This window comes from Oryzias latipes, chromosome 20 (genome assembly GCF_053564925.1).
Source record: "Oryzias latipes strain Hd-rR chromosome 20, Olatipes_Hd-rR_3.1".
NCBI classification, from domain to species: domain Eukaryota; kingdom Metazoa; phylum Chordata; class Actinopteri; order Beloniformes; family Adrianichthyidae; genus Oryzias; species Oryzias latipes.
Genome location: NC_136256.1, coordinates 4,239,005 through 4,266,091, shown reverse-complemented (window position 1 = coordinate 4,266,091; position 27,087 = coordinate 4,239,005). Strand labels below are relative to the sequence as shown.

At 42.1% G+C, this 27,087-nt stretch overlaps 2 protein-coding genes across 2 annotated transcripts; both read right to left on the bottom strand.

Annotated features, from left to right (window-relative positions):
* Positions 1-29: 29 nt before the first annotated feature.
* Positions 30-21,281, bottom strand: LOC101155471 (cullin-1). The gene is made up of 22 exons (XM_023949917.2): positions 21,072-21,281; positions 8,617-8,998; positions 7,236-7,416; positions 6,975-7,142; positions 5,967-6,017; positions 5,803-5,893; positions 5,505-5,668; positions 5,273-5,435; positions 5,034-5,164; positions 3,916-4,023; positions 3,743-3,849; positions 3,618-3,666; positions 3,417-3,548; positions 3,222-3,339; positions 2,477-2,553; positions 1,860-1,978; positions 1,681-1,786; positions 1,550-1,597; positions 1,082-1,164; positions 900-1,005; positions 721-834; positions 30-638 (listed from the first exon to the last, which is right to left on the bottom strand). Exons 2-22 carry the CDS (start codon positions 8,757-8,759, stop codon positions 558-560), a joined length of 2,340 nt encoding a protein of 779 aa, XP_023805685.1. The 5' UTR covers positions 8,760-8,998; positions 21,072-21,281; the 3' UTR covers positions 30-557.
* A 1,097-nt stretch (positions 21,282-22,378) lies between these two features.
* LOC111946577 (uncharacterized) lies at positions 22,379-25,138 on the bottom strand. The gene is made up of 5 exons (XM_023949918.2): positions 24,564-25,138; positions 23,190-23,248; positions 23,025-23,108; positions 22,867-22,943; positions 22,379-22,673 (listed from the first exon to the last, which is right to left on the bottom strand). The coding sequence occupies exons 1-5, from the start codon at positions 24,956-24,958 to the stop codon at positions 22,629-22,631; spliced, it is 660 nt and encodes a 219-aa protein (XP_023805686.1). The 5' UTR covers positions 24,959-25,138; the 3' UTR covers positions 22,379-22,628.
* Positions 25,139-27,087: the final 1,949 nt, after the last annotated feature.

The following is a 27,087-nucleotide window of genomic DNA, read 5'->3' as shown; positions in this document are numbered from 1 at the left end:
TGTGAAACTCGTCAGAGAAGGAAACGCAGTTTAGAGAAATCTGTTTTTATTTATCACACATTTAGAAAATGAACCACACTATACAAATGTCCACCGTTCAGTGATGAATCTGGCCTCCTGCATGAACCCATGTGAGATGTGGCCGCGGCGGCTGGATCCCGAGTGACTCCTGTCATCCTTGCGTTGTGGCGGTCACTGTGGTGCGGGTAGGCAGTAGCATGCAGAAACCTTTGGATGCGGCTCTCCTGACTGGCTGTAGACTACTTCATACATTTGCACTATATGCAGAGAAGGTTTTGTTTGTTCCTCTTTGAGTCTTTATTTACAATAAAAGGATGAAGCGAGCGAGTCGTACGGATGGAACGGGACAGGCGATCGCGCTGATGGAGGTTGGAGCTCCATCACTGCAGGGGGAGCAGTTCTTCGTCGGGTTGGTGGGTCTGTGTGGTCGCATGACTCAGGAATCCACACTTTATTATTCAGACAATAAAATTCAAAAGAAAAAAAAGTTACAAATAAAAACAAAAGTGAGTAGAGCAGATGGGGTGCAGCAGCATTTAGGCCAGGTAGCTGTATGTGTCCTTCTCTCCATCCACTCGCTCCAGATACTCCTTCTCTATCAGGATGTCGATGCATTTCTGTCCACAAGAGGGAGACAAAGTCAACATGACACTGCAGAGCTGCTCACCCGACCAACAGAACAAAGCTCGAGTTTGTCACCTTGATGACGGGAACTCGGGGTTTGAACCGAGACGACAGCTGATTCAGGACCTCAGCCAGGAGCTGCTGGTGCTTCAGAACCTTCCTCATCTTCATGATCCTCACTATGGCAGCCTGCAAGCACACAATGCTGCTGAGACTGTTCCAGCAGCTCTAAGGTTCCCCCTCATCCTCCTTACCTGGATGAGGAGCTTCCTGTCCTCCTCGATGTTCTTGTGGGTCGTCTCCTGCTCTTGTTTCTGCTCAGTCTTCATGGGAACGTTGATGTTCACCCTCAGCTTCTTACTGTGGTAGGGAGAAGAAAAAAACCTTCAAACTCTGATCATAAATCTCAGTTTCATGGAGTAGATCTGTTCCTCACTTCTTGTATCCCAGGAAAAGCTTGATGACGGTGTCGGGTTTGAAGTCAACCTCGTCCACGTTGGCATTCTCATCTTCTAAAACCTGAAAAACACAAAAGTCCAAGCTCAGCCTTAAAGGAGCAGAGCCCACAAACTTAAATAGTACAAAGGGACAGAAAGTACACGTCAATTCTAATTGAATATATTCTACTATAGATAAAAAGATTCTCTTTTGTTGATTTCTTTTAATGTCGCCCTCTGGTGGCTACAGCTAGTAGAACAAAAGCAACGTGAAGATCGTTTTTAGAATCTTCTAAACTTTCTTCATTTTCACTTTATCACTATTGTAAAAAATAATCATGTAACTCAAGGTTTTTAAAGAGAAATGTCAGAAAGAGTGATTCTTTGGTGGAGCTGTTCCTGGTTCAACCATCAATAAAGATCTAGGATGGTGGTTCTACTCTGGAGGTTAAACGCATGACACTCACCAGCAGCTTGGACTTTAAAAGGATCTGCAGAACCTGAATCAGGATGTCCTGAAAACAGAAAGAACAAGCTGAAGCTGAAGCTGAGCGCTGTGGGTGTGTGCGTGGAGACGTGTCTTCAGGAAGACCCTCACAGTTTTGATCTGTGTGCTGTCAGTCAGCTGCTGCACCGTGTAGCTGTCCTCGGTGTTGTACTGCAGCAGGATGGCCATCTGGAAGGTGGAGGCCTGCAGGGTGTACCTGTGAACAGCAGTGTCTCTTAAGAGAACCGGACCCTGAACGCGTGCCGGTGTGACGCCGAAAGCAGCCGTACCTGTTCTTGAAGCAGTTGGTGACCAGCTCTCCTTTGGAGAGGTGATAGAGCCAGGTCAGCTTCCTGCCGCTGTGTCTGCTGCCGTAAAACGACGTGAAGCGCTGGTAACTTCTCACCAACTGCACCAAGAGAACAAGAACATCCAGACAGACCGCACACACTTAGAGTGCAGATTCCAGAGACAAAAAGACATCCTTGAAAAACGATGTTCATTCGTTGCTCAGCAGGCCGTTTTACACCTTTGAGGGCGGACAAAGGTGACTCAGAGGGATTTTGAGGTCTTTAGACCACAGCGTTTGGTTAATGTTGTTTTGCGTCAGGCATGGAATCGCTTATTTCTGCCTGTTCCCCACATTTCCTGCTCTGGCATGTTCTAATTGGCTGCATACACCTGATCCAGGGAATCAGGTGGTAGAGGGTGAGAAAATCTGGGCAGCTCCTTGACGCCCCGAGTTCATCAGTCCTGTTTACGACAGAGTCCCCTTGAGAGAGCGAGTGCTCAGAAATGCACCTTCCAAGCCTGAAGGTTTGCACGGCTGAGCACAGAGCGGATACTGGACTGGAGCCAGATGGTCAGCTGTGAGAAGGTCTCTGCTTCATGAAAGGTGGAGTTTTACCTCTGTGGGTAGAGCAAAGGTGCAGGACTGCTGGAACGGCCAAGACCCAGAGCTTAGAACCTGGATGCTGAAGTCCACTGAAACCCACAGAACATGGTGAGTGGATGAGAGATCTCCGACACTCATGACACACATGTAGCAGAATGACAACCAACAGTTAACAGGAAATGTCCTCATAATCTGCTTCATTGGTGCTCCATACTCCATTTCCCATCCCTGCCTACAGGTGAAGGACGCCCCCTGCTGCTGAAAGCAGGAAATGCGGGTCAGCTTGGACAGGCTGCAGCTCCACACACAGCTACACATCACTGAATCCATTCAAGTCTGATTTATTAAACAGAGTTCAGGAAACTGGGATTTCACAGAACTTTCTCATATTTTTTTTTTAACATAAAAACCAAAAGAAAAATCTTTTTTAACACGAAATGCATTGAACTACAGATCCACTCAAAGCAACATATTTATAGGTTGTCAGTTTAAACCTTTTCCTGATGAAAATGATAGGTTTGATGTTTTTAGTCTGCGCCTGCATGAGTGTATCTGCACGTGTGTGTTGACATATCTGCATGTGTGTCTGCATGTTTTTGTCTGCTTTCACGTGCGTGTCTGTGCTGACATCTGCATGTTTGTTTGCATTTACTTGTGTGCCTGCATGTGTGTGTGTGTGTGTGTGGTGTGTGCCTGCATGTGTGTGTGTGTGTGTGTGTGTGTGTGTGTGTGTGCGTGTGTGTGTCTGTGTGCTCACAGTCCAGAGGTTCCGAGTTGGTCAGGTGTTTCTTGAACTGCTCGTTCAGGTCTTTGCTCACTCCGATGTCCTGGAACATGCGCTGCAGTTTGGACGTGTACTCAAAGCCGCATGCTTGCTGCAGTAGAACAAAGCCAGAGCTGTCAGCGCGCATGTGTTGGTGTGCCGGCCTCCTCTGCGTTCCGTGGAGCTCACCTTGAGTTTGGAGATCATGCTGGCCTCGGCATCGTCGCTGGCGCTGTTCTGGTGCACCAAACGCTTGGCTAGCATCTTGGCGTAAAACTTCTGGAAAACGTCTTTGTCCTCAATGTACTTGAACACGACCATCTGGAAGAGCAGACAGCTGAGCGCCTTCTGAAGCTCTTACACACAGTCATCACCACTGAAGACTCTCACCACTTGATTGAGCGTGTCCTCCAGTTCCGCCTCCTCTGGGTTTTTGGAGCTGAGGGGAGAATCAAAGACAAAGACTGTTCAATGAAGCTGCTTCCGTCTCCAGCCCATGTCGTTCTGAGACAAACCTCTTCTTCAGCAGAGAGTCACAGTATCTGGCCAGCAGCTCTGGAGACTTGCTGGATGACTGAGCCATCCTGGTGACGGCGTTGTTGTTGATGAAGCGTCCACAGGCCTATGGAAACACGAGTCTTCAGATCTGTGCAGCTGGCTTCCACAAACACTTCAGGATGTCACTGACCTTATCAAGAGCCGCCACAAAGCCAGCGTCGTTGTTGAATGCAGACATGACCAGGGCGTTGTACTTCTTGTGCACGTCCAGCGTGGTTTGGACATAAACTTTGGGGTCCTGCAGGAAACATCAGTGTGAACGAGCTAAACGTTCTAGGTCACATTTGCTCTAAAGGCTCTGAACACGACTCAGATCCAGAGATACCGTTTGTATCAAGACTTTAGGTAGCTTCCTCCTCTACCTTCAGGCTAGCTCTTTAGAACTACACTCACCGGCCTCCTTAGGTCCACCTTACTAGAACAGGGTTGGACTCCTTTTTACCTCCAGAACTTCCTTAATTCTTGGTGGCATAGATTCAACAAGGTACTAGAAACATTCCTCAGAGAGTTTGGTCCATACCGACATGTCTCAAAGTGTTCAGGTCTTTGTTTTCATGTTGTTGACTCCAAATTCTGACCCTACCATTCAAATGTGGCAGCAGAAATGGAGACTCATCAGACCAGACAATGTTTTTCCATCTTCTATGGTCCAGTTATGGTGAGTCTGTGTGCGTTCTAGCCTCAGTTTCTTGTTCTTTTAGCTAACAGGAGCTGCACCTGGTGGTCTTCTGCTGCTGTAGCCCATCTGCCTCCAGGTTAGACGTGTTGTGTGTTTAGAGATGCTCTCTCGGTTGGAACCAGTGGTTCTTTGAGTTCCTGTTGTCTTTCTATCAGCTGGACCCAGTCTGGCCATTCTCCTCTGGTATCAACACAGCATTTCCACCCACAGATCTGCAGCTCACTGGATATTTTCTCTTTTTTGGACCATTCTCTGTAAACCCTAGAGATGGTTGTGGGTGAAAATCCCAGTAGATCGGTTTCTGAAATCCTCAGAGCAGCCCGTCTGGCACCAACAACCGTGCTACGTTCAAAGTCACTGAAAATCAGCTTTCTTCCTCATTCTGATGCTCAGTTTGAACTGCAGCAGATTGTCTTAAACATGTCTATATGCCTAAATGCATTAAGTTACTGCCATGTGATTGGCTGATTAGAAATGTATGTTAATGAGCAGCTGAATAGGTGTGCCTAATAAAGTAGCCAGTGAGTGTAGTGAGTGACTAGAATCAGAACTGAGAAAGGGGCGTGTACATTTAGCGCAGCTTCTCCACACTTCTCGATGGCGGCCAGGCCTTGATTGTGGATGTGAGTCTCCAAAAGCTTCTTGAGTTCACCAAGCCCGTCTGTGATCCGTGACACCAGGTTGTACATCCGACCCAGATCTGAGAACACAGCATTCACGCAGGGTGAAGGAGATCCAGGCCGAGTTGCTCGAGTTCACTTAAACTCAGCCATAGAACTGAAAACAGCAGAGGCTTTTGCAGGTTCACCTTCGTTCTTGTCTGCATCCAGCAGGTTCTGAAACTCCGTGTGGAAGATCTCCAGGTGTTTCTCGATGAGGACCTGCTCACACTTCCTGGCCAGCTCGTCCTGAGAGGACTCGTGGAGGTAAACCTGCACACGCCGCTGTTCTTCCAGCAGCCGCGCCTCCGCCTGTGTAAACGCACAACATCAGCAAAAGCTCCTGTAATACAACAGGAGGGTTGGACTTAGGAGCCCGACCTTCTTCATGTACTCTGTGACCGGGTTCTGCTGCAGGAACTCTGTGCTCTCACGCGTGTAGAACCGTTCTGTGTCGGTGAGGAACTGGCACTCAAAGTACTCCTTGTAGACAGAGAGTGTGGGGCCTTTGGTGAAGGCGTCTTCCTCATTCAGACCCAGCTCAACTACAAAAAAGAGAAGCTACTCGTTAGAACTTTCCTACATTCCAGAAAAGGAGTCATTGACCTCATTCAGATGCTCTAGATCAAAAACTTCAAGAGTTTCATTTCTCCTGGTTTCTTAGTGCTCAGGGACGTACCATAGGACTGGACAACTCCACTGATCAGTCTGGTGTTGATGGTCTCTCCGTTCCTCTCCCTCTCTATCAGCTTCAGAACCGCATTTGTAACCTGGAAGACATTTGGATCAGCTCTGCTCCAACGCAAACCAGAACCTGGACGACCACAAAGAGCCCAAACCCACCTGCTTGTTGAGGGGCCGGAACAAACACTCCCTCCAGGTTACGAGGGCCAGCTGGGAGGAGGAGGTGGCAGAGTAGAAGAGGAGCGGGGAGGAAACGAGAAGCAAACGGTCAGCATTTGATGGTGCACATCTGCTTCTGCTGGCTCTTTATGAAGGTCACTTTCTGGCATTGCAAAAATGAGGTCTTTAATGATGACATTTAAGGCTGCAGAGCACTTTCTCCAACTTTCTTCACCGATTTTAACAAAAATGTACCACACAGCACCACAAACTAGCAAGCGCCTCACCTGAACCAACAACCAAACCCTGACCAGTGTTCAAATGACATGAAGGGAAAAAGAACTACCAACACTGTTTGAAGCACACAGCATGTTTAAAGCTTAGCCAGTTCAAGTGTAGTTTTTATAAGTATGATTATTCACAAATCCATCTTCAGAACTTGTTGAATCCTTTTTGGGGCTGGAGCATATCCTAGTTACCGTTGGGTGAAGGCAGGGTACACCTTGAACAGGTCACCAGTCTGTTGTAGGACTGATTACTTAAACAAGTACTAAGATTTAGTCACAGCAGCAATCTTTCTTTGGTCTTTTCTCAAACACAGTTCCAGTTCAGTGGCCTAGTGGTTGAGTGTTCAGCCTGAGAAATTCACAATTGGTCAGTCAGTAGGAGGAGATTAAAACCATTTTAAAAACTACCAGACCTCATTGGTAATCAGGAAAGACGATGCAAACACATTTTGATGGGACCAAAAGAGCTAGGATGAACTGTAAAGCACGGGGGTAGAGGGCTGATAATTTGCAACTGGGTAAACAGTGAATGGACTTCTGAAGGAGAAACGCTGAAAGAAACTAGCTCATGGAGCACAACTACAAGACAAATGTCAACAACCGATCTGCAGCAGAACAACTGAAAAGTTCAAATGAAAGCTACAACGCTGCAGATTCACAGACAAAAAGTCTGAAGCCAAGCGGGACCCGTTTCAACCTTCACCAGCGTCTGCCCACTCACAGAGTAGATCTCATAGATGCCTTTTCGTCCCTCGTCACACTCTCGTCGGACCCAGTGGCGGTTGAGGTAGGCACAGATCCCATTTAGGACCTTACTAGAGAAGCGATAGTCCTCCCACTGCTGTGTGTAAAACTTCAGCACGCACTCGTCCATCAGATCCTCTCCATCCTGCAGACAAGCAAGAAAAAAAACACAGCCCAAGCCCGTCAGACATGACGTTTATCCAAACCCGCTCGTGCCCCAACATGGGTGAGCACTGACCTTGAGTAGACTCGTCAAATAGTTCTTTAGGAACTCCTTGAGCCGCTTGTAGAGCTCCAGGCCCACAAACTGAGCCCCACCTGGAGTGGTGGACTTTTTGGAGGGCTTTGCTGGATGCCCAGATCCCCGGCCCGGGCCCTGGCCGGTCTGGTGGACGCTGGTACAATAGTTATATACATGTCTGAGAGAAGGGTTAGGGAATAAACCTGGAGGAAAGCATGAAAACATCTGAAAAAAATCTATCCCACTTCTGCACACATTCATGCTGTGAATGAAGCTGAAACTTGTATAGCGCTTTTCTATCTACAAGGACAAAGCGCTTTTACAGTCACAGACCCATTCACACACTGGTGGTCGCTCCGCTGCCAAACACAGGCGCCCGCCTACCACCAGAGGCAAGGTGGGGTTCAGTGTCTTGCCCAGAGACACTTCAACTCATGGGCAAGGTGGGAATCGAACCTGCAACCTTACGATCATGGTCTACCGCTGCACCATGGCCGCCCGCCCGCAATCATCTATTTTCTGCACATCAAATATGGAGAAAAATGGAGCTTCTAAAGACCCACTCCAATAATAATTGTGTTTTTGGCGTTCTTAACATGTTCTTGTAGCGTTTTTTCTCATGATGGAGGACATATTTAAAGAGTTTAAGATTAAACTGTGTTTCTGTCCATTTCTTTATTGAAATCGTGATGATCAGGAGCAGATAAAAAAAGCTTTAAAAAAGCTTAGAGTTGTGACATATCAACTGAAATGGGCGAGCCAAAGTCTCCCTGCTCTGCTCCATTCTGCAGCATTCACTTGCAGACAGATGTTATCATGAACGTCTTTGTTCTCATCTGAGCTGGAATCCAGATCTAAGCTGTACGGCTGGATAGCTTCAATATTGCAGCCATTTTTGTTGCTACGCTAATGCTAGCGGGGTTTTAAGAGGCGGTAAGCTAGTGGGAAAGTGTAAATAAAGGAATGATGGGATACCAGCGTGGAGTCTCTCTGCACCAACAGCCACGCCCACAACTCAGAGGGGATTTTTATAATGAACTCTTGCGGCTCTACAGACTCTATGTCTTAAAACGACACAGGTTTTTGATGTAGGCTAAAAAGGGCATAATCATAATTGAAAGACCACTAGGAACACTTTTGCAACAGATTAAGATGTAGTTGGAGTGGGACTTTAAAGCAAAACTTGACTAAGTTTTCTTCTACTAAAACAGGCAAATTACGGTTTGAAAAAGTGACGATTACTGCATGAAAACAGATCCTGGATTTTGGTGTTCATAGAAACTTGCTGATACTAACATCTCTAGAGTTGAAGCTGGTAAGAAAACCACCAGCTTTCCCCAATAAACCCAAATGCAGACCCCACTAAATCCCAGGATACGTGTAGAGTTCCATGTAGCGTGACTTGGGCATGCTTTGCCGCGTGTACACCTTCTGGATGCCAGCACGCAGGTCGTCCCATATCTGGTCCAGGCCTATCTGTTTCAGTCCGTGTGGGTTCTGGGTCCTGTTTGTAGACATCATAAAGCCCCTGTCCTTTCCTTTCCCAACCAATGCCCTCCTTTTCCTGCTCCAGTGAGCGTTATGCCCCCCCAGCCGGTTTTAGTCCTGAATCCTTGGATCCTCAGAGTTTGCAGTCCATCTGGCAGCAGCAGCAGAGCTTCAGGAAGCTGGTTGTCAGTGCTCTGATGGGATGCAGTCCCTTGCTGCACGCCCAGGTGGCGCTGTCTGCCCTCCTCCCTTTGCACACTTCACCAGATGACCTACGAAGGAAAGAAATGCTTGAATTACTTTGGACACACAACTTAAAGCAGATTTTATTCAGAACCAATTCACATCACAGAATCAAAAAGCACCGACGATGTTTCAGATTTCCTTCTACGGTATTGACTTAAGTCATTAGTGCAGCAGCTGATGTGTATTTACCTGCCGAAACCTGGCTCTGAGCCCTGCAGGCCAACAGCGACCTGACGTCAGTCAGTTAAAGACAGATTAGTCCACTTCTGCGTCTCCCCGACTTCCTCAAAACCATTGCCCACACTAACCAGCATAACCCACTGTTTACATCCCAGTGTAGTTACAGCACAGTAACACCAGCAGGTTAGCTGTACCAGCTCAAGGAAAATGTGTTCAAACCCCATCTATAACATGGAGGGGGGGGGGGGCACTAATTCTGAAAAACCAGAAGTGACCCATAACGGGCGGCTGACCAATCAAACGGACCAAACCCTTCATTTCTGCCACCAAACACTTGGGTGGTTCTCAGGGCACATGATGACTGCAAAAGCATGAAAGGTGTGGTTCACAGTGGCACTGATGACAGCCACATTTAATGATATCCTAAAGCTTTAATTTAGTGTTGACAGGATATAGGGAGTCCAGAATAAATGCCATCAGCATCTGTCACAGAGATGGTGGGACTAAAACACCTAGAAGACGGACAGCAGTCTCACAGGGGGAAAAAAAAGAGCAAAAACTGGGAAAGCGCAAACAAAAAAAGTGACAAACTACCGGTACATTAGTTAAAAGCCAAGTTCCATGATCGGGGTTTGGGCTGAGGTACCCGCCCAAACCACATTACACCAGCTCCCCTTTAATCTATCCTGCAGGTGGTGGGCCCACACGGGAGTGATGCCACTTTGTCTCTACAGGATGAACCCCACTGCGACCAGTTGGAAGAGCCCCGGCCACCAAGCGCACGCCTGCAAGCCCCAACTCTAGGCCTGGCCCCAGGGTGAGGCCCTGGTGACCCCAATCCTGGCGTCATAACCTCTCTTGATGCTTAGTACTTATGAAGGAGGTTCTGAATTGCTCTTTGTCTTGGCCTGTCTGCCCACCAGGGGTATAAGCCCCAGACATCTTAGATCGTGGGATCACTCAAGCTCTCAAAGCCCATCACCACGCTAAGGTAGTGGTTCATTGATCGAGAGTAGCAAGTTGAGGTGGCTTGGGGATCTGGTCCGTATGCCTCCTGGGTGCCTCCCTGGGGAGGTGTTCCGGGCATGTCCCACTGGGGGAGACTATGGGGAAGACCAGGGACACGCTGGAGAGACGTCATCTCTCAGCTGACCTGAGAACGTCTCGGAGAGGATCAGGAGGAAAGTGGCCTGAGGGAGTAAAGTCTGGGCATCTTTGCTTAGCCTGCTGCCCCTGTGACCCGGTCCCGAATGAGCAGAAAAGGATGGATGGCTGGACAATGATTTAAAGAAAAAAACTTGCAGCAGCCACACTTTGAAAGTTTTGTGAAACAGATTTTTTGTCCTTCATTCAAAACATAACAATTGCCACTTAACATTCCCACAATATAAATAAGCAACTGCATAGGAAGGAAGTCATTTCTTTGCATCTGTCTATGATGCCAGATCAAAACATCAACATGTCTGTTTGTAAAGCAGCAGTGAGGATGTCTATGCGTGTTAACACTCCAATCTCATCATTTCCTTAAACATAAAAAGACAAAGCTATTGCTTCACTACAGCTGATCATAATTGGCGTTAATAACCTGCATGTGTGGCATCAGGAGAAATGTATTATTCACCCACAAGTGAACATATTCATAGATGTAAGTTCAGTTATTTATTAATTAGGGTGAGACCTTCTGCATGGATCAGAAAGCCTCTTAATATTTAGTAAAAACATCAAATATAAGAAAATAAGAGCGTTCATGCTGTTGAGATCACTGTATATTTTGTTTGTATGAAAGCAGGTCAATGAGACGTTCAGTCAAGAAGATGAGGAACTATAATGGAGATATTTACAGGACAAGGCTTCAAAAATATGAGAAAACATCAGTGAAATGTAACTGTGTGGATGAGAGCATTGAACCTCACTATGTTGATGTTTGCGTTCACAATTATTGGTGCTGAAAACTCAGTAACCTTGAAATGTTGCTGTGTGAAAGCAGCCTAACAGTGTGCAGAAGGCAGGTGGATGAGTAAAACTGCTGTGTACATGTAGGCAGCGTTGCTATATTTGGAAGTACCAGGAGGCAATGCCGGTCTCTGGCCATTCCCAGCCATTAGGGCTGGAGACTCGGGACATGTGACACAAATGGAGGAGGGGGGAGGTTGCAGGAGCTGCTGCCTTCAGTTCCTAGAAAGACTGACGATGAAGACATTTGAGTGACTTCAGTGATGTGGCAGCTGTTCATCAGGTCGTGACTGTAAGAATGTGAGGAAGGCAACTGCTGATATTTGTTTTTTCTTTTAAAAGCTAAAGAAGAGGTTTTTGCTCAGGCCATGTTCCTGCAGCTGATATCAACTATTTTTAGACATTCATAAATCATGTTCAGAGACAAATCTTACCAGAAGCAGCCTTCTTATATACAGTAGCCACTTCTGAGGAGATTGATAATTCTTTTGTTATATAATTCTGCAACTTTATTGTAAATAACAACTAAAGTCAGAAAAAAACAGAATTATCCTAAGAATTACCACTTTTCTATGGATTGGAACAGAACTTGATTTTAGTGAAGACATTAAATAATAAATCAAGCTTAATTTATCAAACACATCTTATAAAATAAACTTGGGTATGCAGTCACTACTAAGGAGAAAAACTACACAAGTGTTATGTTTAAAAACGTACAACCCAGAAACAAAAAGGATGTGCTTTTTTCCCTTTTTTTAATGTAAAGCAAGAGTACCCACTGCAGGAATAATCCTCAGCACTGCAATCGCTCAGCCCAGACACTGCAGTATTTTCGACTTGTGCTTCTCTGAGCAACACCCTGGCAGAGATGATAGAGAGGCACTGTGGGCAGTGAGGCAGAGGAGAAGCCTCAGGAACACCAAGGCTTGGATCAGGCCTTCAGTCAGAAATATCAGCTGTCCGCTCCACACCCAACTTCTGTCTCCAGCATCCATCCTCCCACAAAGCACGGCATCTGCATCCACTGCTCTGCCCCAACACAAACTCCCAATAACCACATATATACATAGAACTTTCAAACCAAGTTAGTTGATGCCAAAATTCTGGTCTTTGTGTCCTTTTAATACAGATGCAAGCCTAAGATGCATAACTTGACATAACTAATGTCCTGCCCACATCCATGCAGCCTTCTGCAGGGGACAAAAATGCACCCACACACTGGCAGTTTGTTACAACATGGCTGCCATGTACGTCTCCACGTCCATCTTTGCCAACAGTCCCGCTCCAGGCCAGAGGTGAATTTCTCATGAACTCCTACCGCTCTACAGAAACTATGTCCTAGAAAACGCCACAGGTTTTTAGATTTTGGCTAAAAACTGCATCATCATACTGAAAAGACCACTGGGAACACTTGTACGATAATACAAAAGATGATCAGAGTGGAACTTCAGAAGGTATCGTTTAATTCACAAGGGAACTAAATACCGTATTTTCCGGACTATAAGTCGCCCTTTTTTCATAGTTTGGCAAGGGGTGCGACTTATACTCCGCAGCGACTTATATTAGAAATAATTTGAAATAAATACATTGTTAACCCTCCTGTTATGTTCATTTGTGAGGAACAGAGATGATGTTACTGGGTCAATTTGATGTATGAGGTATGTTAAGTGTTAAGAGTATGTTAAGTGACTCAGAGAAACAGCAAACTTTTTTTACAGTAAGATCTTGAAGGCTAACAACATAATATTCTATTTTCCAATGATTTCATAGATTCAGAAATGCAATAAAAATGACAACTGTTTCTACAAATACAGGATGAAAACAGAGTATTAGTTGGCCAATGATGCTTCATGAAAGGAATAAATAAATAAGTTTGAAAAAAATTACTGTGAAATTATTAGATAAACAGTCTGCTATGATTGTGTCATATAAGGTTGTGAAAGTTAAAATGCGACTTATAGTCCAGTGCGACTTATCTGTGTTTTTTTCTACTTTATAATGCATTTTTGGGCTGGTGCGACTTATACTCCGGTGCGACTTATAGTCCGGAAAATACGGTATGTTTTTGCCACAAAAACAATGACCAAAAAAAAAGGAGTGATCTGGTTTATGAATCATACGCTTTACATTTTTGGGAATAACAGCTTTTAAAAAATTATTTTCTTCAAATTAAAATTTAAAGTTAAGCTAAATGATGCATTCTAAAAATGGAAACGAGACAGATGATTTTATACACAAGAAACATTTCACATCATCCAGTATGTGATGGCAGATTAGGTTTGCAAGGAGGAAATTCAATAAAAAGCAGTTAATTCCATGATTTGCAGAAAAAAACTACATTGTTTTATAATCTGCAACATGGAGAATCTCTAAACTCCATGTGGAGTAGAAGAAGAAAACATTAAAAGAGCTAGCCACAGCCAGTCATCTTGGCCATTTTAAAGCTGACTTTAAAATTTCTATAATACTCTAGAGAATTATTTATTATACTGACATTAAAGGTGTAACAATTAATTTGAACAACAATTTGATTTAAATTAGCTAGTTTGTGGTTGACGGTACGATTCATAGTTTTATTAGTTGATTTTGGACGATCCGATTCACTGACCTACAATGGATCTAGTACAACTTTAGCCAAAATTTAAACCAGTGTGTAAAAAGGGAACATTCTTAGTGCACTGTCACGTCTTTGCTAAATTCAAAAGTTGTTTCCACACATTGGACTGGAATGATTGACTGATCCGTTTTTGCTGTCATCACATGTGTGTTGTCCGCTGTGATGCACTTGGTTGTTTTTACATTATAGTAATATTAACCTATCGTGTCTCAACCCAACTGGTATTTTACAAGATTGACAGAATCTTGACTTTTTTTTTATAAATGGTATAGGTCAATTTGATTAACAACTTGCCTCAGACAGTTGGATCTAGAATCTTAATTGATTAATTAAGTCAATAAATCATTACACCCCTAACTGACATATATATACGATTTTAGGATAATACGTTATCTTGATCAAAGCGGATGTACCCAGAAGGCTGTTGTACTGAAAAAGCTCAGACGGTCTGATTTACAGGGGAACCGAACAATTTCAATGCAACTTCAGACCTGCTTCCATCTCTGCCCATCCAACACAGCCCTAATGTACTCACAAAGTCAAGTCTACATAGGGTGTTTTTGCAGTTGTCCTCGCAACTTAGGATACTTTACCCACCAAAAAGTCATCAAACTTGAACACTGAAGGATTTAGTTCGTCTCTTATGAGTCTAATCTCTGGTTGTAAGAATGCTGTCCTTCACCGGATCGCTCAGATCAGATTTCAGATTCCCACACCAAGAGACACCACACATGTACTCCCCAGTATCTGACCTGAAATCAGTTACACAGCCCGGTCATAAGGACCAACAGAGTCATGTTGTGAAACTAGAATCTCATTCCTCTTGATCATCATGAGCACCACGTCCAGGACTGTACTTCTTCATCACGGCACTGTAAAACATTTTCATTTTCAAGGAACTAATAAAATGAAATGACATTTTATGACTAAAGAAACAAACCACATAAAGACAGTTAATTTTGAAGCACTTCCAGCATAACTGCACATTTTTATTTTATCCTACTAAAATATATAGATGAAAAAAAAACTGAAAAAGGTAAAGTTGTTTTAAAATTTGAAGCAGCAATCCTCAGTTATTGACATTTCCTTAATAAAAATTTAAGTACATTATTTAGTACATTAGAATGTTTTCAGGTCATACTAAGGGTTTTCTTCCAATAAAAATACATGTTATTTTTAAATAGAGAAAACCCAGAATAAGAAGATTTGGTAGAAAAAAGTGGCACAAAACCCCTAAGCAGAGCTTTAAGAAAATCTAAGTTTTTTAGTCATTTATTTTAGGAGTTTTTTGTCAGTAGATAAATGTGTTCAATGTATTTTAATTATTTCTATGATTGCACTTTCTGTAACTAGTTAACTTCTTTAGTTAACTAAATACTTTATTTGTAGGTTTTACTCTGAAGACAAAAAAAAAAGTAAAAAATTATCCGTAAAAGTCATAAATTGATTGCGCTGTCGTTTGCTCCTATTCATCACCAACATGTAAATAAAACCGCAGTCTGCTATGGAAACAAGGTAAAGTTTGTCTATCTTCATTCGAGCACGAAACAGCAAATCTAGTCCTCCATGCAAACAAGCAGCCTGACAGCTTTTTCACTTGAGTAAAAAACGTTTTAAAGGGACAGCAAAAACTTTTGGTTTTAAGAAGAAAGAATAAGATATTCTTAAGTCTATAACCAGCTAATAAAGACAGGTCAAACATTATCTTTTAGATAATAAAAAAGGTAACACAACTATTGCTGCGTAAATAATGCATTCATTGGATTTTCACTGCAGGATTTCGTTCTTCAGGGCAGCTGAACTTTAAAGGTTCATCTAGAAAACAATTTGCTGCTCATCCAAGTATCTTTAGTTTCAGCAGCTGATGGAGAATTCAGGTTATTTATGTGCTGACTGCTACAGAGTTGTTGCTAAAAGCAACTGGACGTCACATGAACAGATGCAAATGATTCAATGCTGATCAGGGCACTTGTTGGTGGGTCCATTGTTTATCTGTGGTGGATGAATATAATCATAGTCTGTTGGCCAAAATTTCAAAACAGGGCTGAACATGGGAAACAGGAAATGTTTCAAACTCCTACATCTGTTATGAGAAGATTTATCCATTTAAACATAGATGCTTTCTAACTTCCTATGTAAACCATCAGTCCTCTGTCCTAAATGCGGTTGTTGTCTTCAAAGGAGAGTTCTGTGTCTTTCAGTTGGATTGCTGAGTCCTGACTTAATGCTATGCCTCTTCTGTTCCGTGCCAGACTAAAGTGGCATCCAAGAACAGAAGCCTGTGATACCATGACCTGGATGACTGAGAGACCTCAGTCAATTTTGATTCTAAAGTTCAAGATTAATTTTAATGACACATCTTTTGTCATTTTTTAAATTTCCATCAAAAATAGTTTGATTCTGAAAAACAGCTTTCACTCCTTTACCAGCCAAATCTGCGAGAATGTATTCTGTTTATTTGCTGCTTAAATCAAATCAGTTCTGTTCATCTCCTATTTAAAATGGAGATTCAGTGACATAAAAACGAACAAATATTTGTTTACATAAGGAAAACTGTAAATAACCAGTATAAATGATGTGCACAGTAAATTTTTGATGACAGATGAACTGAGTAGTACCAGCAAACTCAATAAAATCTGCCATTTGTCCAACAGATTACGTTTCCAAAGGGTTTATTTATTTTCAAATGTAAATCTGACAATTTACACATATCTAATAATCATTTAGGTTAATATTGATTTTTGTATGTTTTTTTTCATGCAAAAACAGCTCTTAAGTTTGTTTCTGATGAAAAAAATATTAGTTTATGAAAAATAGTTTCACACTAGTTTTTTTAAATCCCCTGCTACGTTAAAAGATTTTACAAACAGTCAATTTTGGAATGAAAATTAAAAGACATACACCAATATTGAATTAAATTGTGTCTATTTGTAAATGATGTTATGAACTAGTGAATCACTATTGAATCCATTTAATACAATGGCTATGAGACCCAATCCTAATGATTCTAGATGGTGATTGATACACAGACAGCCAAAGCTCTCCTGCATTCAGTTTCCAGCACAGTTTCTTGGTCCTGTACCATGATGATGAGACTTTTCCTGAACAGGGTGGATGCAGGGAGTGGTATAATAACCAGTCCAGGGTAGGAAGAGGCAGAGCAGCGCTCGTGGGGGGGAAAAAAACTCAGCTCAGTAAATCTGATTACCCTCGTCACCGTGTGTCCTGGCCAGACTCAACAACCTAATACCCTATATTTGGAGCATGCATGTAAACCACAGCCAAAAACGACTCAGAAACCAGCCAGGGCAGTGCCGACTCACAACAGGCAAACATCTCAGGCTTCATTGAGAGATTACTCTTGTTCCTTACAATAACGTGTAACCTAAATTATGGATGATTATGTCTCTATTGGGTAATAAAAGACTTTTTCTTTTATGTGTTTCATTACCTTCAATTTAAACCTACATTTATGCGTGCTGTGTAAAGACTATTGAAACGACAGAAATTGGTTACAGCAGACACGGTTGAATAAAAAAGGTGAATAAAGGTGTTTGGAAAAGAGAGAATTTAAAAGCAAGGAACAACTTCACAAATAAAGGATCAGCAAATAAGAAGAAATAGCAGTCTCCTCCCAACCAGAAACTTCAGAAGAGGCTGGATATCTACAAACTTCACAGAGCAGTTCGTGTTTCCCTTCACAACAGCCCATTGACCCAGCCAGTGTAGCTGCAGTATGTCTGTAAACAGACAGGATGGCCTTTTCATGGCTGCCACTCTGGCTGCGCATCTTAAATTTGATGTTTTTATGACTGACACAGAAAAGTTGTAGAACTGACTCATGAAAATGAATAAGTACTCGGCTGATCACACTGACTTACAAATGCAGAGCCACTCAAGTAAAAACTATAGAGGTGATGCGTGGAGAGCAAGTCAGCCAACAACATTCAGCATGTGCTGCACACATGCTGCTTGTAAACATCACTCAAGAACTCTCTTTGCTACAACTTTCTTTCACAAATGAAATACAAAAAACAGTTCAAAGCCTTAGAAAAACAGCAATTTGTTGTAAGACACACATAAAAAGGTAAGTAAACCTAAAAAGGCAGAAAATGCCAGCTGGCAGTCGGTGTAGGCAGTGTGTGTGTTGGTTTTAGATGAAGGAAGCTGATGCTGCTGACGAGAGTCTCCTCAAACTGACACATTCCACAGGAGAAGAAGAAGCAGATGTTCAGAAGGACAACAGATACTTCTTTGGCATTTTTTATCTCTATAAAAAGTTTTAAAAAGACATTATAAAGTTGGTTTGTTCTACATTCAGTTCCATCTACAGTTGAAACCAGAAGTTTATATATACCACATAAAAAAACACATGCATTTTTCTCACCGTCAGACATGAAATAAAAGTAAACTTTTCCTGTTTTAGGTCAATTACCATTAACAAAATTATTCCTATTTTCTAAATGTCAGAATAATGAGACTAGGGTTTAAGACATTTTTTTTATTACTTATTCAAAGTCAAAAGATCACATACGCAAAGATCACAATGCCTTTAAACAATTTGGGAAACCCCAGATGATGATGTCATCTCTGTGGAAGCATCAGATACGTTTATTGACAGCATTAGAGTTTATTAGAAACACACCTGTGGATATGTATTAGGGCACATTTAAAAACACTCTTGCTTGTTTGTAAAACATCATGGGACAGTTAAAAGCAATCAGTTGAGATATTAGGAAGACAATTGGGGATTTGCACAAGTCTGGTTCTTTCCTGGATGTATTTCCAGATGCCTGGAGGCGCCACGTTCATCTGTTCAGACAACGGTACGCAAGTATAGAATCATGGGAACGTCCAGCCATCATATCACTCAGGAAGGAGACGGGTTCCTTGTCCCAGAGATGAACGTACTTTGGTCCAATATGTCCAGAACAACCCAAGGACGAAGGCAAAAGATGTTGTAAAGACGCTGGCTGAAGATGGTAAGAATGTGACATTATCAACAGTGAAACGAGTGCTGTACAGACATGGGCTGAAAGGCTACTCTGCCAGGAAGAAGCCATTACTCCAAAAGAAACGTAGAAAAGCCAGATTCAAGTTTGCTAAAGCACACAAGGGTAAAAACTTTAATTTTTGGAGACCAAAATAGAACGGTTTGGCCACAATGACCATCGTTATGTTTGGAGGAAACATAAGCCTGGGAACACCACCCCAACTGTAAAACATGGGGGTGGTAGCATCATCTTGTGGGTTTGTTTTGCTGCTGGAGGGACTGGTGCACTTCACAAAATAGATGGCATCATGAGGGAAAGAACAGTAAGTGGAAATATTGAAGCAACATCTGAAGACGTCAGCCAGAAAGTTTGGGCACAAATGGATCTCCCAAAAGGACAATGACCTGAAGCATACTGCCAAACTGGTTACAAAGTGGCTTAGGGACAATAAAGTTTTGGAGCCTGGACCTAAATCCTATTGAAAATGTATGGTCAAAGCTGTAAAGGCGTGTACACACAAGGCCACCTACAAACTTGGCTCATTCACACCAGTCCTGTCAGGAGGAACGGGACAAAATTCCTACCAAAGCTTGTGAAAGGATATCCAAGAGGTTTGACCCAAGTACTGCAGTTTAATGGCAATAGTACCAAACACTAAGGAAATGTATGTTACCTTTTGACCTTGATAAAAGTAATAAAAACTTGTCTAAAAAAACAAAACCTAGTCTCATTATTCTGACATTTAGCAAATTGAAATAATTTTGTTAATTATAATTTACCTAAAACAGGAAAAGTGTACTTTAATGTCATGTCTGATGGTGAGAAAAAAAGCATGTGTTTTATTGTGGTGTATATACATTTTTGGTTTCAACTGTAAATTAATCCACGCATTACATACGATTCACTAAAAGTAAATAATCAAAACTCCACCTCCTTGAAATACAGAAAATTTATGCCAACCTGATCAAGCTTGGAAAAGCAATTTCAGAATACAATATCATACATACCATGATCTTTTTTGTTTATCGTTGAATAAGTAATCTATTGTCACTGGAAGTTCAAGCTATCAAATGTAAATGGGGAACACAACATCCCTAAATATACTTTTCCATATGACCAGTCAGAAAAAGTTTGAAACCTTAAAAAAAGAAAAAAATCTAGTTTGTTTTTGCAAAACAGCACCAAGTCTTTTCCATACAAAAGAACAATAACATCAAGGAAATATAAGCCAGTCTCTAGAAAAAGGCCTACATTTAAGTAAAAACGTTTGGTATTTGTTTTAATAATGCTTAATCAAATAATCCAGGGCAAGGAAGAGTGTGAAAGCCTTTCAAATTAAGATGTTTACAGTTCTTTCATGTGAATTTAAACTATTATTTCGGTCTCTAGTTATAACAATCCCATTTTTTAATTTAACAAAGTATCTGAAAAGAGCAAATATTTATTCATAAGCAAGAACATATGAAACAGATGTGGCTTCAGCTCAACTACAAGAGCAAAAACCACTTCTAACTTTGTCTTAATAAGAAACAATATTTTAAACAAAGTATTTAAAAGAAAAATTGCATTTACATGAAGAGGTGGACTTCTACACCCCATCATATGGAAGACTACCAACGAGTTTTCTCACCTGTCATAAAAACCTGTCAGGAAGTGATGAAGCGTTCATTCATTAGGGGGTGACAAGCCAGTGGTGTTTTAAACGGAAAACACCTAACAATGATCGTAATACTGACGTGGCTGGACACAAAGGCTGGGCTGTAAATTCAGTCTGGCATTCAACCCACACCTCGTCATCCTGGGCAGAGAAATAATGCTCAACGGCGCTGGAGTGTTTCAGGTTGGAGTCCGAACACGACACGGGAGGCGGACAGCGAGCGAAAACAATCCAACTAAATACGCTGATATCTAACAATTTACACTAAAGTTGACAACCACTGTTGTGATTATAGTTCAGTGTGCTACGACCGGAGTCTGACACTGCTACGCAACACCGCTAAGACTCATTAGCCGTCTCGGATTAGCTTGTTAGCCCGACTCACTGTTTGGCCCCTGTGTGAACAACTAGCCTTAGATTTACGTACGATACTTGATTTATACCGCCATTCCTTTAAATATATATGCTCCTTTTATTATATTTAATAAGAATCGTCTCTGTCGTGCCAGAAGGCATCAATCGAGTCCTAAGTGCCTTGTGTAAAATGGCAGCCTAGCTTCTTGGGCTCTTCAATAATGAGTCAGGAAAACACTTCGCTAACCGCTTAGCTTTAGCAGCTAGCGCAAAGCTAAGCTGGTTGTCGTTAGGAAAAAAAAACCACTAACAGTGAAAACTCAAAAACTAAAACGTCCTCTTACCATTTTTAGACTGTCGCTGTGGCTGTATAATCGCAGAAAGCGGTAATGTTCGGCCACGGAACGCGTCTGGCCCGGCGTCTTTCTGGTCAGTGGGTCTGCCTGGAGCGGGCTGCTAGCTGCGCTCGTTGTGCTGCTTCGTTCACACAAAGATCATCTCAACAGCCACCAGATCACGCCGCCTTCAGGTGCGCTCCGAAAGAAGGACGATCTGATGAAAAGGTCTCTCAAACTCGAAGATAGACGGCTCTTGTGAAAAACATCATAAAAATATGCATGTTAATTTGAAAAATAGTTGCCCATTAAAAAAAGTCAAATTTAACGTTTTTACGTTTCATATAATATAATTTGGACTAAACTAAATTAGCAGAGTACATCAATAATAATACTGTTATACTTGATCAAAAGTAGTTGATATGATTGTTAAAGACAGCTTTTACACTGTTGTTTAATCACAACACATTTCTTTACCACTTTAACAGCTTTGTAATATTTAATACTAGAAAACTTTATTGACCAAAGGGATATGAACGTGAACAGTATACTTGAAAATCCACCAAATCTGACAGTATTTAACCAAAATAAAGACTCTTATGTGCAGTTGTTTTTATTGTTTTTATTTATTATGCGAAACAAAAACGCTATAATTTACAGGGATTCAGTGAACGCAGCATTTGTGACGTATAAAACTACAAATATGGCGAATCATATGTTCTGGACATTTGGCGCATGCGTAGTTTGTTGTTTTAGTACCATAACGTACTTTTCAAATGTACTTCGATGGCAAAGTGGCACCTGTGACATTTAGTTTTATTTGCGTTCGATCTGTTTCTTAAACGCATTAACACAGATGTGACGCACTGAAACCAACCGTTTCCGGTTGATATACGTGCTGTTGGTTCATTAGGGTGTCACCATATTGACTGTATCTGTATCCTTCAATGATTTTGACACGATTGCTGTCAACTTCCTGTTAAATATTCCGTCAGCGAACTTAATGTTCTCTGAACGTAAAGTCCTGCCCTGCCACTGACGTGCCCTCATCACGCAGAGCGCGACCTCTGCTGGCCGACGGCAGAACAGCAGAAGCACAGTGTCAATCAGCTGCAAATGAAGAGGATTTTGAAAAGACACTGCATGTCTAAATATCACAATTTTTCTGACAATTAGAAACGAGTCAGTATTTTAGAAATAAAATAAAAATCACATGCAACAACAACAGCTAAACATAGAATATATCTAATAATGTCTTCCTGAGCACCTAAACACAAGAAAAACTGTGTCTAACTGTGTCCAAACAAAGCTTTAGCACCGTGTCAAAAACATATTTTATTGTTTTATGTTGCAGAATGTCATCAATACAAATGAACATAGATACCTGTGTATAAAATACAAAAACACTGCAAGCTAATTAACATGTCCAAAACAAAATACATGTGTGTGACTCATACAGTTGTGCAGAAGGACATGTTTTGTCAATAAGTAGCTGTATAGTTGCCTACAAATGTTTGATCTGAATGATAAGTTGAGCGGATCCAGAGAAGAAAGAAGATGCAATGGTCAGCTCGTCAGGACAGCTGCCTCCTCCACCACCTGCTTCTTCATCTGAAATAAGAGTCAAGATAGGAGAAGACACCTTCAGAAAAAGGGAGCTGATGGAGAGTGAAGCTGCAGCATCTGAACTTTAAGGAGTTTTTCCTCAGCAACTCTCCGTTGTTGGTGCCATTACACATGGATTTGCATTGTCATGCGTTTGCTGGGATTAAGACATCAAAAGCCCGAGTGCAAACCAGCAGACCTGTTTCTGTTTCCTCTTGGCTTGCATCATTTCCTGCTGCTGCTTCAGCCGTACTTCCTCCAGACTCATGCAGCCACCTGTGAAGACAGTATGAAGGGGTGCTGTCAGAGAGAACAGTTGACACCATGAACGTGTGGCGTTGGTCACGGCGCTCTCACCAACACTGCTGGGGTCGATGGACACATAGGTCATTGCTCTGCTGAGACGAAGCTCCTCCAAAGCAGCAAGCTCTGCCTCCGCCTCTACCCAGCCAAAAGTCATTCAGAATTGAATGACAAGCTGAGAGTTACAACAACGCAAACATGAACACAAAGAACACTCACTTTTCTGGATTTCCCTTCTCTTCTTTGGGTTTGGTGGAATGACGGTGAAGGCTTTGTTACTGAAATGGAAAACATCGAGTATTTACAACATTTTTTTGGTCTTGCTCATCATTTTACATTTGAATCGTATGAACTCCAAAGTGTTTTAAAGAACACAAACAAATGAAATCTGTTAGTTGTTTAGATATAAACAGAGTGATGCAAATGCAGTTTACATCATGAAGTAGATTTGAGTGACCAACTGATAAAAATCATCTGCATTTGTAGAATAATCTCTTCTTCATCTAATACATCAGATGAATTTGTTGTGTAACAGAACAAAGGTTGTTGGGTGAAGATTATCCAGGGAACTATTCAGTCTAACTTTAGATTTTAGCTCCACTGTCACATTTACACCGCAGATGTTGTGGCTGTGTAGACCTAAAAACACCAGTTTCTGAACAATGAGGATGATGATGATGAGTTTGTAATTATTAAAAACTTGAGTTTTTCTGCTTCTTTTCCTATTAAAAATGGGTTTACTATTTTTGGAGGGTTTGGGCATTTTCCCCTTATATCCACATCAAAGAGATGTTGGATCAAAATGAAAATTCAGCTATGAAAAGTTTCAGCGTTTTCTCTGGACATGAAGACACCTCACTTTTTACTAAATTCATTAGAGACCATGTTGAAGTTAGTTAGGATTAAATGTCTATAAAATTAAAAAAGACAGCTTAGACACAGACATACCAGAGGAGTTATAAAGATGTTGTCTCTGGTTGAAAACTCTATTTTGTAAAGATAATAAAAAGTGAGTGACATACATGCTTTGGCCTGCAGGTCAGTCATGTCAGCGGGTGGTAAAACGTGTGGGGATTAACCCGCTGCAGCAGATGGCCACACACAGCAGGACTGGCCCTGCATTTGCAACAAGGCGCTGCTCTGCAGTGCTGGGTGCACTCAGTCAGAATGAACTCTGTGCTGGCTGTCCTAATAAAGTCCTTTTTTTTTATTCCTTTTTTTTTTATCATAACACCCACATGGAGTTTAAATTAGATGCTTTACTGATGCTTCCCCGAACAAAAACTACAGACATTTCTGCTATGAGGTGTTTAAATTATGTTTTTGTGGAGCAATTTAACATTTAGTCCAACAGACAAATAAACACATCAGTTTGTTAGGAGAAATGAGACTGAAAGTGTAAAAAAAGTGTTGTGAAAAGTCTCGGAGGTAGTTCACCTGGATGTAAAGTCCTGTGTAGTTTCAGTCATGAGAAATTACATTATTTTGCACAGACATACTCCCGGCAGCAGAGAATCACATCTTTAGGTAAATGCTGTGAACCCCTGCTTCCCTGTCACACTGTTTTCCCCAGGTCCATCTTCACTGCCTCACCTCTGTATGAGTAGTTTTGCCTCTCTGACCCCCTTCTGCTCCTTCTGACGTGGGCACGCGCTCGTGGCAGCGCCTTGTCTCACGGAGCTTGTCGCCCTGCGCGTGTCCGGGTTAGTTCTGGACCCATTCTCTGTGGGTTTGGGAGCAGTGGACCTAGTTCTCCTTTCGCAGCTCGGCCTGACCTCCTCCCTCCTGTCGGCGGCCTTGTCGCACCTGCCGCGCGGCAGCTGCTGCGCGCTCCTCGGGCAGCTCGACGCGCGGTTTTTACGCACAGCGGCCGCTTTAGGTTTACTGTCTGCGGCGCCGGCTTCTGTCGCCCTTCCCGGTTTGTGTTTGTCAATGCTTTTCTTGGTTGCCTCCACTGGCTTCGCCTTGATAACCTTGGTAGATGGCATTTTCTCCTAAGGCGCAGCTTCGGGCTCAGATTTGCAGCAAAGTCTCGTCATCCTCGTCATCTGCTCCAACTATTAACTCAGTTCAATAGTTTAAGACGGAAAACCTTAACTTTTCCTCTGCAGGGATGTGGTTGTTAGGGAGTTTGTACCCTAGCAACCCCTGAAAAAAGTCTGACCCATAAAAGCCCAGCGCTTCTGGTTTGGACTTTCAAAGTAAACGGCCCCATTCATTAGACAGCAGTCACATTTAAAACTTTGAATTTCATTAATTGAAATCTGAAAATATCCCAAAACAAACAAAAAAGGAAGACATTTTGAAGGAAAACTGATAGAAAGGTTTTCCTTTTAGTCTATTTAATTACACAATTAACAAATAAATTACCAGTGAAATAGTGAAAAGTCAAAAAAGTGTATAAAAAACTCGTTAAACTGCTGCAAGTCTTGATTTTGTTTTTATAACTTGATGAATTTTAGATTCACAGAGCAAAGCATTTAGAACATCATCTCCATACATTTCATGTCTCTGCTTGCGGTCCTCAACTGTGTGATGTGTTTTTCCCTCCATCCATGTTTAAACTTAATTATTAGCTTTATTCCATTCGGGATCAATGGGTTGCTGGAGCCTATCCATCTGAAGGGTGAAAGCAGAGTGCAGTTCACCACAAACAACCACACAATCCGCACCTAATGGACAATTTAGATTCACCAATTAACCTATGAAGCATGTTTTGGACTGGAGGAACCCCGAGGCATTTACAAGGAGAGCATGCTCACTCCACACAGAGAGGACCCAGTTTGGGATCAAAATTAGAGAGTGATAACTGATACCGTGCAGCCTATGTGATCGTTTTCCCAAGAGCTTAAGATGATTTGTTTTGTTCCCACCATTCTTACCTTGTTCATGTATTATTTTTAAGTATCAGCAAACAACAATTAAGCAGGAGCTGTGCACTTGTGCTCAGTGGCCCTCATTTCACACTGCTCACGCTTGCTTTTCAACATAAATTTGTCCAGATCTGCAGGTATACCACTGCTGATATGGGATAGTAATTCCAGTAGAATCCCCAAAAACTATCCTGATAAATGTAAAATTAAAAATCCCATTCCAGAACTAAACATGAAGCATGTCAGGTCCTGTCTTGTTGAGGCCCCTGAGCCTGTTGCCTCCACACCACCATGTTCTGAGCTCGATTCTTTTATTCTGAAAAAACAGTTTCGTGTTTCCTGCTTGATGTTGCGTGAGCGACCTCCCGCAGATTACGCGGCGCCACGCAGCATAGTGTTGGTCCGTGCGCCTGTCTGTCCAACCACAGAGGCTCATCGGATTACTGACATGGTAATCTGTCAGGGTCACGTGACCAAACTCCGCCTGACAAAAGAGCATAATCATGCATGACTTCAGAGAGAAACGTGTTTATTGTTTGATTGATTATTAATTTCAATCTATTATTTCATATTTTTTTAAGTTTTTATTTTTCAAGTTTAAGCTTTCCCCCCTGTTTTCTAGTTAGTTCTTTCATAAAAGACTAATCTAACGCATCAGTAATTTAGTAAATGTTCAAAAACAGAAATCACATTAAAATGACTCTGAGCCCAATGAAACTGCAGAATCCAACAACGCCATTACCGCAGACAAACTCCAGTCAGAAGTGGTTTTGACTTGTTAAAATGCATTTAAATAAAAGAGAATGACTTCAAACAGAAATTCAAATGATTCAGGTTCTGTTTAACGTTTAACCAAATGTCAATGGTCAAAAGAGGAGCTAAAGAAAGGTGAATAACACGTTTGCTGCTGAGAGAAGTTTCCCAAATCAACTCAAGTGTGATGGTTTGCATTTTCCCTTGAAAACTACATGAGTGGTGCAGTGAGCTGCACGAGACGCTCCTTCAGTCACGTGGACAGTTTCGTCATATTCCTGTTTTTTCAGACCCCACAGATTTTTTTTAAAATCTTGTCCACCCCCACCCCCCCGCCTCTCCAGGCACCCCAAGTGGAGTCAGATCAAAGTTTTTGTTTTTCCAGAAAGACTGTAAGCCTAGAACTGAATCCAGCTTTTACACGAATAGAGTAGAATTAGATCCAAGAATGATTCCAATAGATTCGATAGAAATTCATGTGATTTTCATGA

Coding starts and splice junctions, on each gene's coding strand:
- LOC101155471 (XM_023949917.2), bottom strand. CDS start 8,759: ATGATGTCTACAAACAGGACCCAGAACCCACACGGACTGAAACAGATA. Junction 3,667..3,742: donor GACTCTCTGCTGAAGAAGAG/GTTTGTCTCAGA, acceptor TTCTCCCCTCAG/CTCCAAAAACCCAGAGGAGG. Junction 1,598..1,680: donor ACAGCACACAGATCAAAACT/GTGAGGGTCTTC, acceptor TTCTGTTTTCAG/GACATCCTGATTCAGGTTCT.
- LOC111946577 (XM_023949918.2), bottom strand. CDS start 24,958: ATGCCATCTACCAAGGTTATCAAGGCGAAGCCAGTGGAGGCAACCAAG. Junction 23,249..24,563: donor GCAAAACTACTCATACAGAG/GTGAGGCAGTGA, acceptor TTTCCATTTCAG/TAACAAAGCCTTCACCGTCA. Junction 22,674..22,866: donor CCAAGAGGAAACAGAAACAG/GTCTGCTGGTTT, acceptor CTCTTATTTCAG/ATGAAGAAGCAGGTGGTGGA.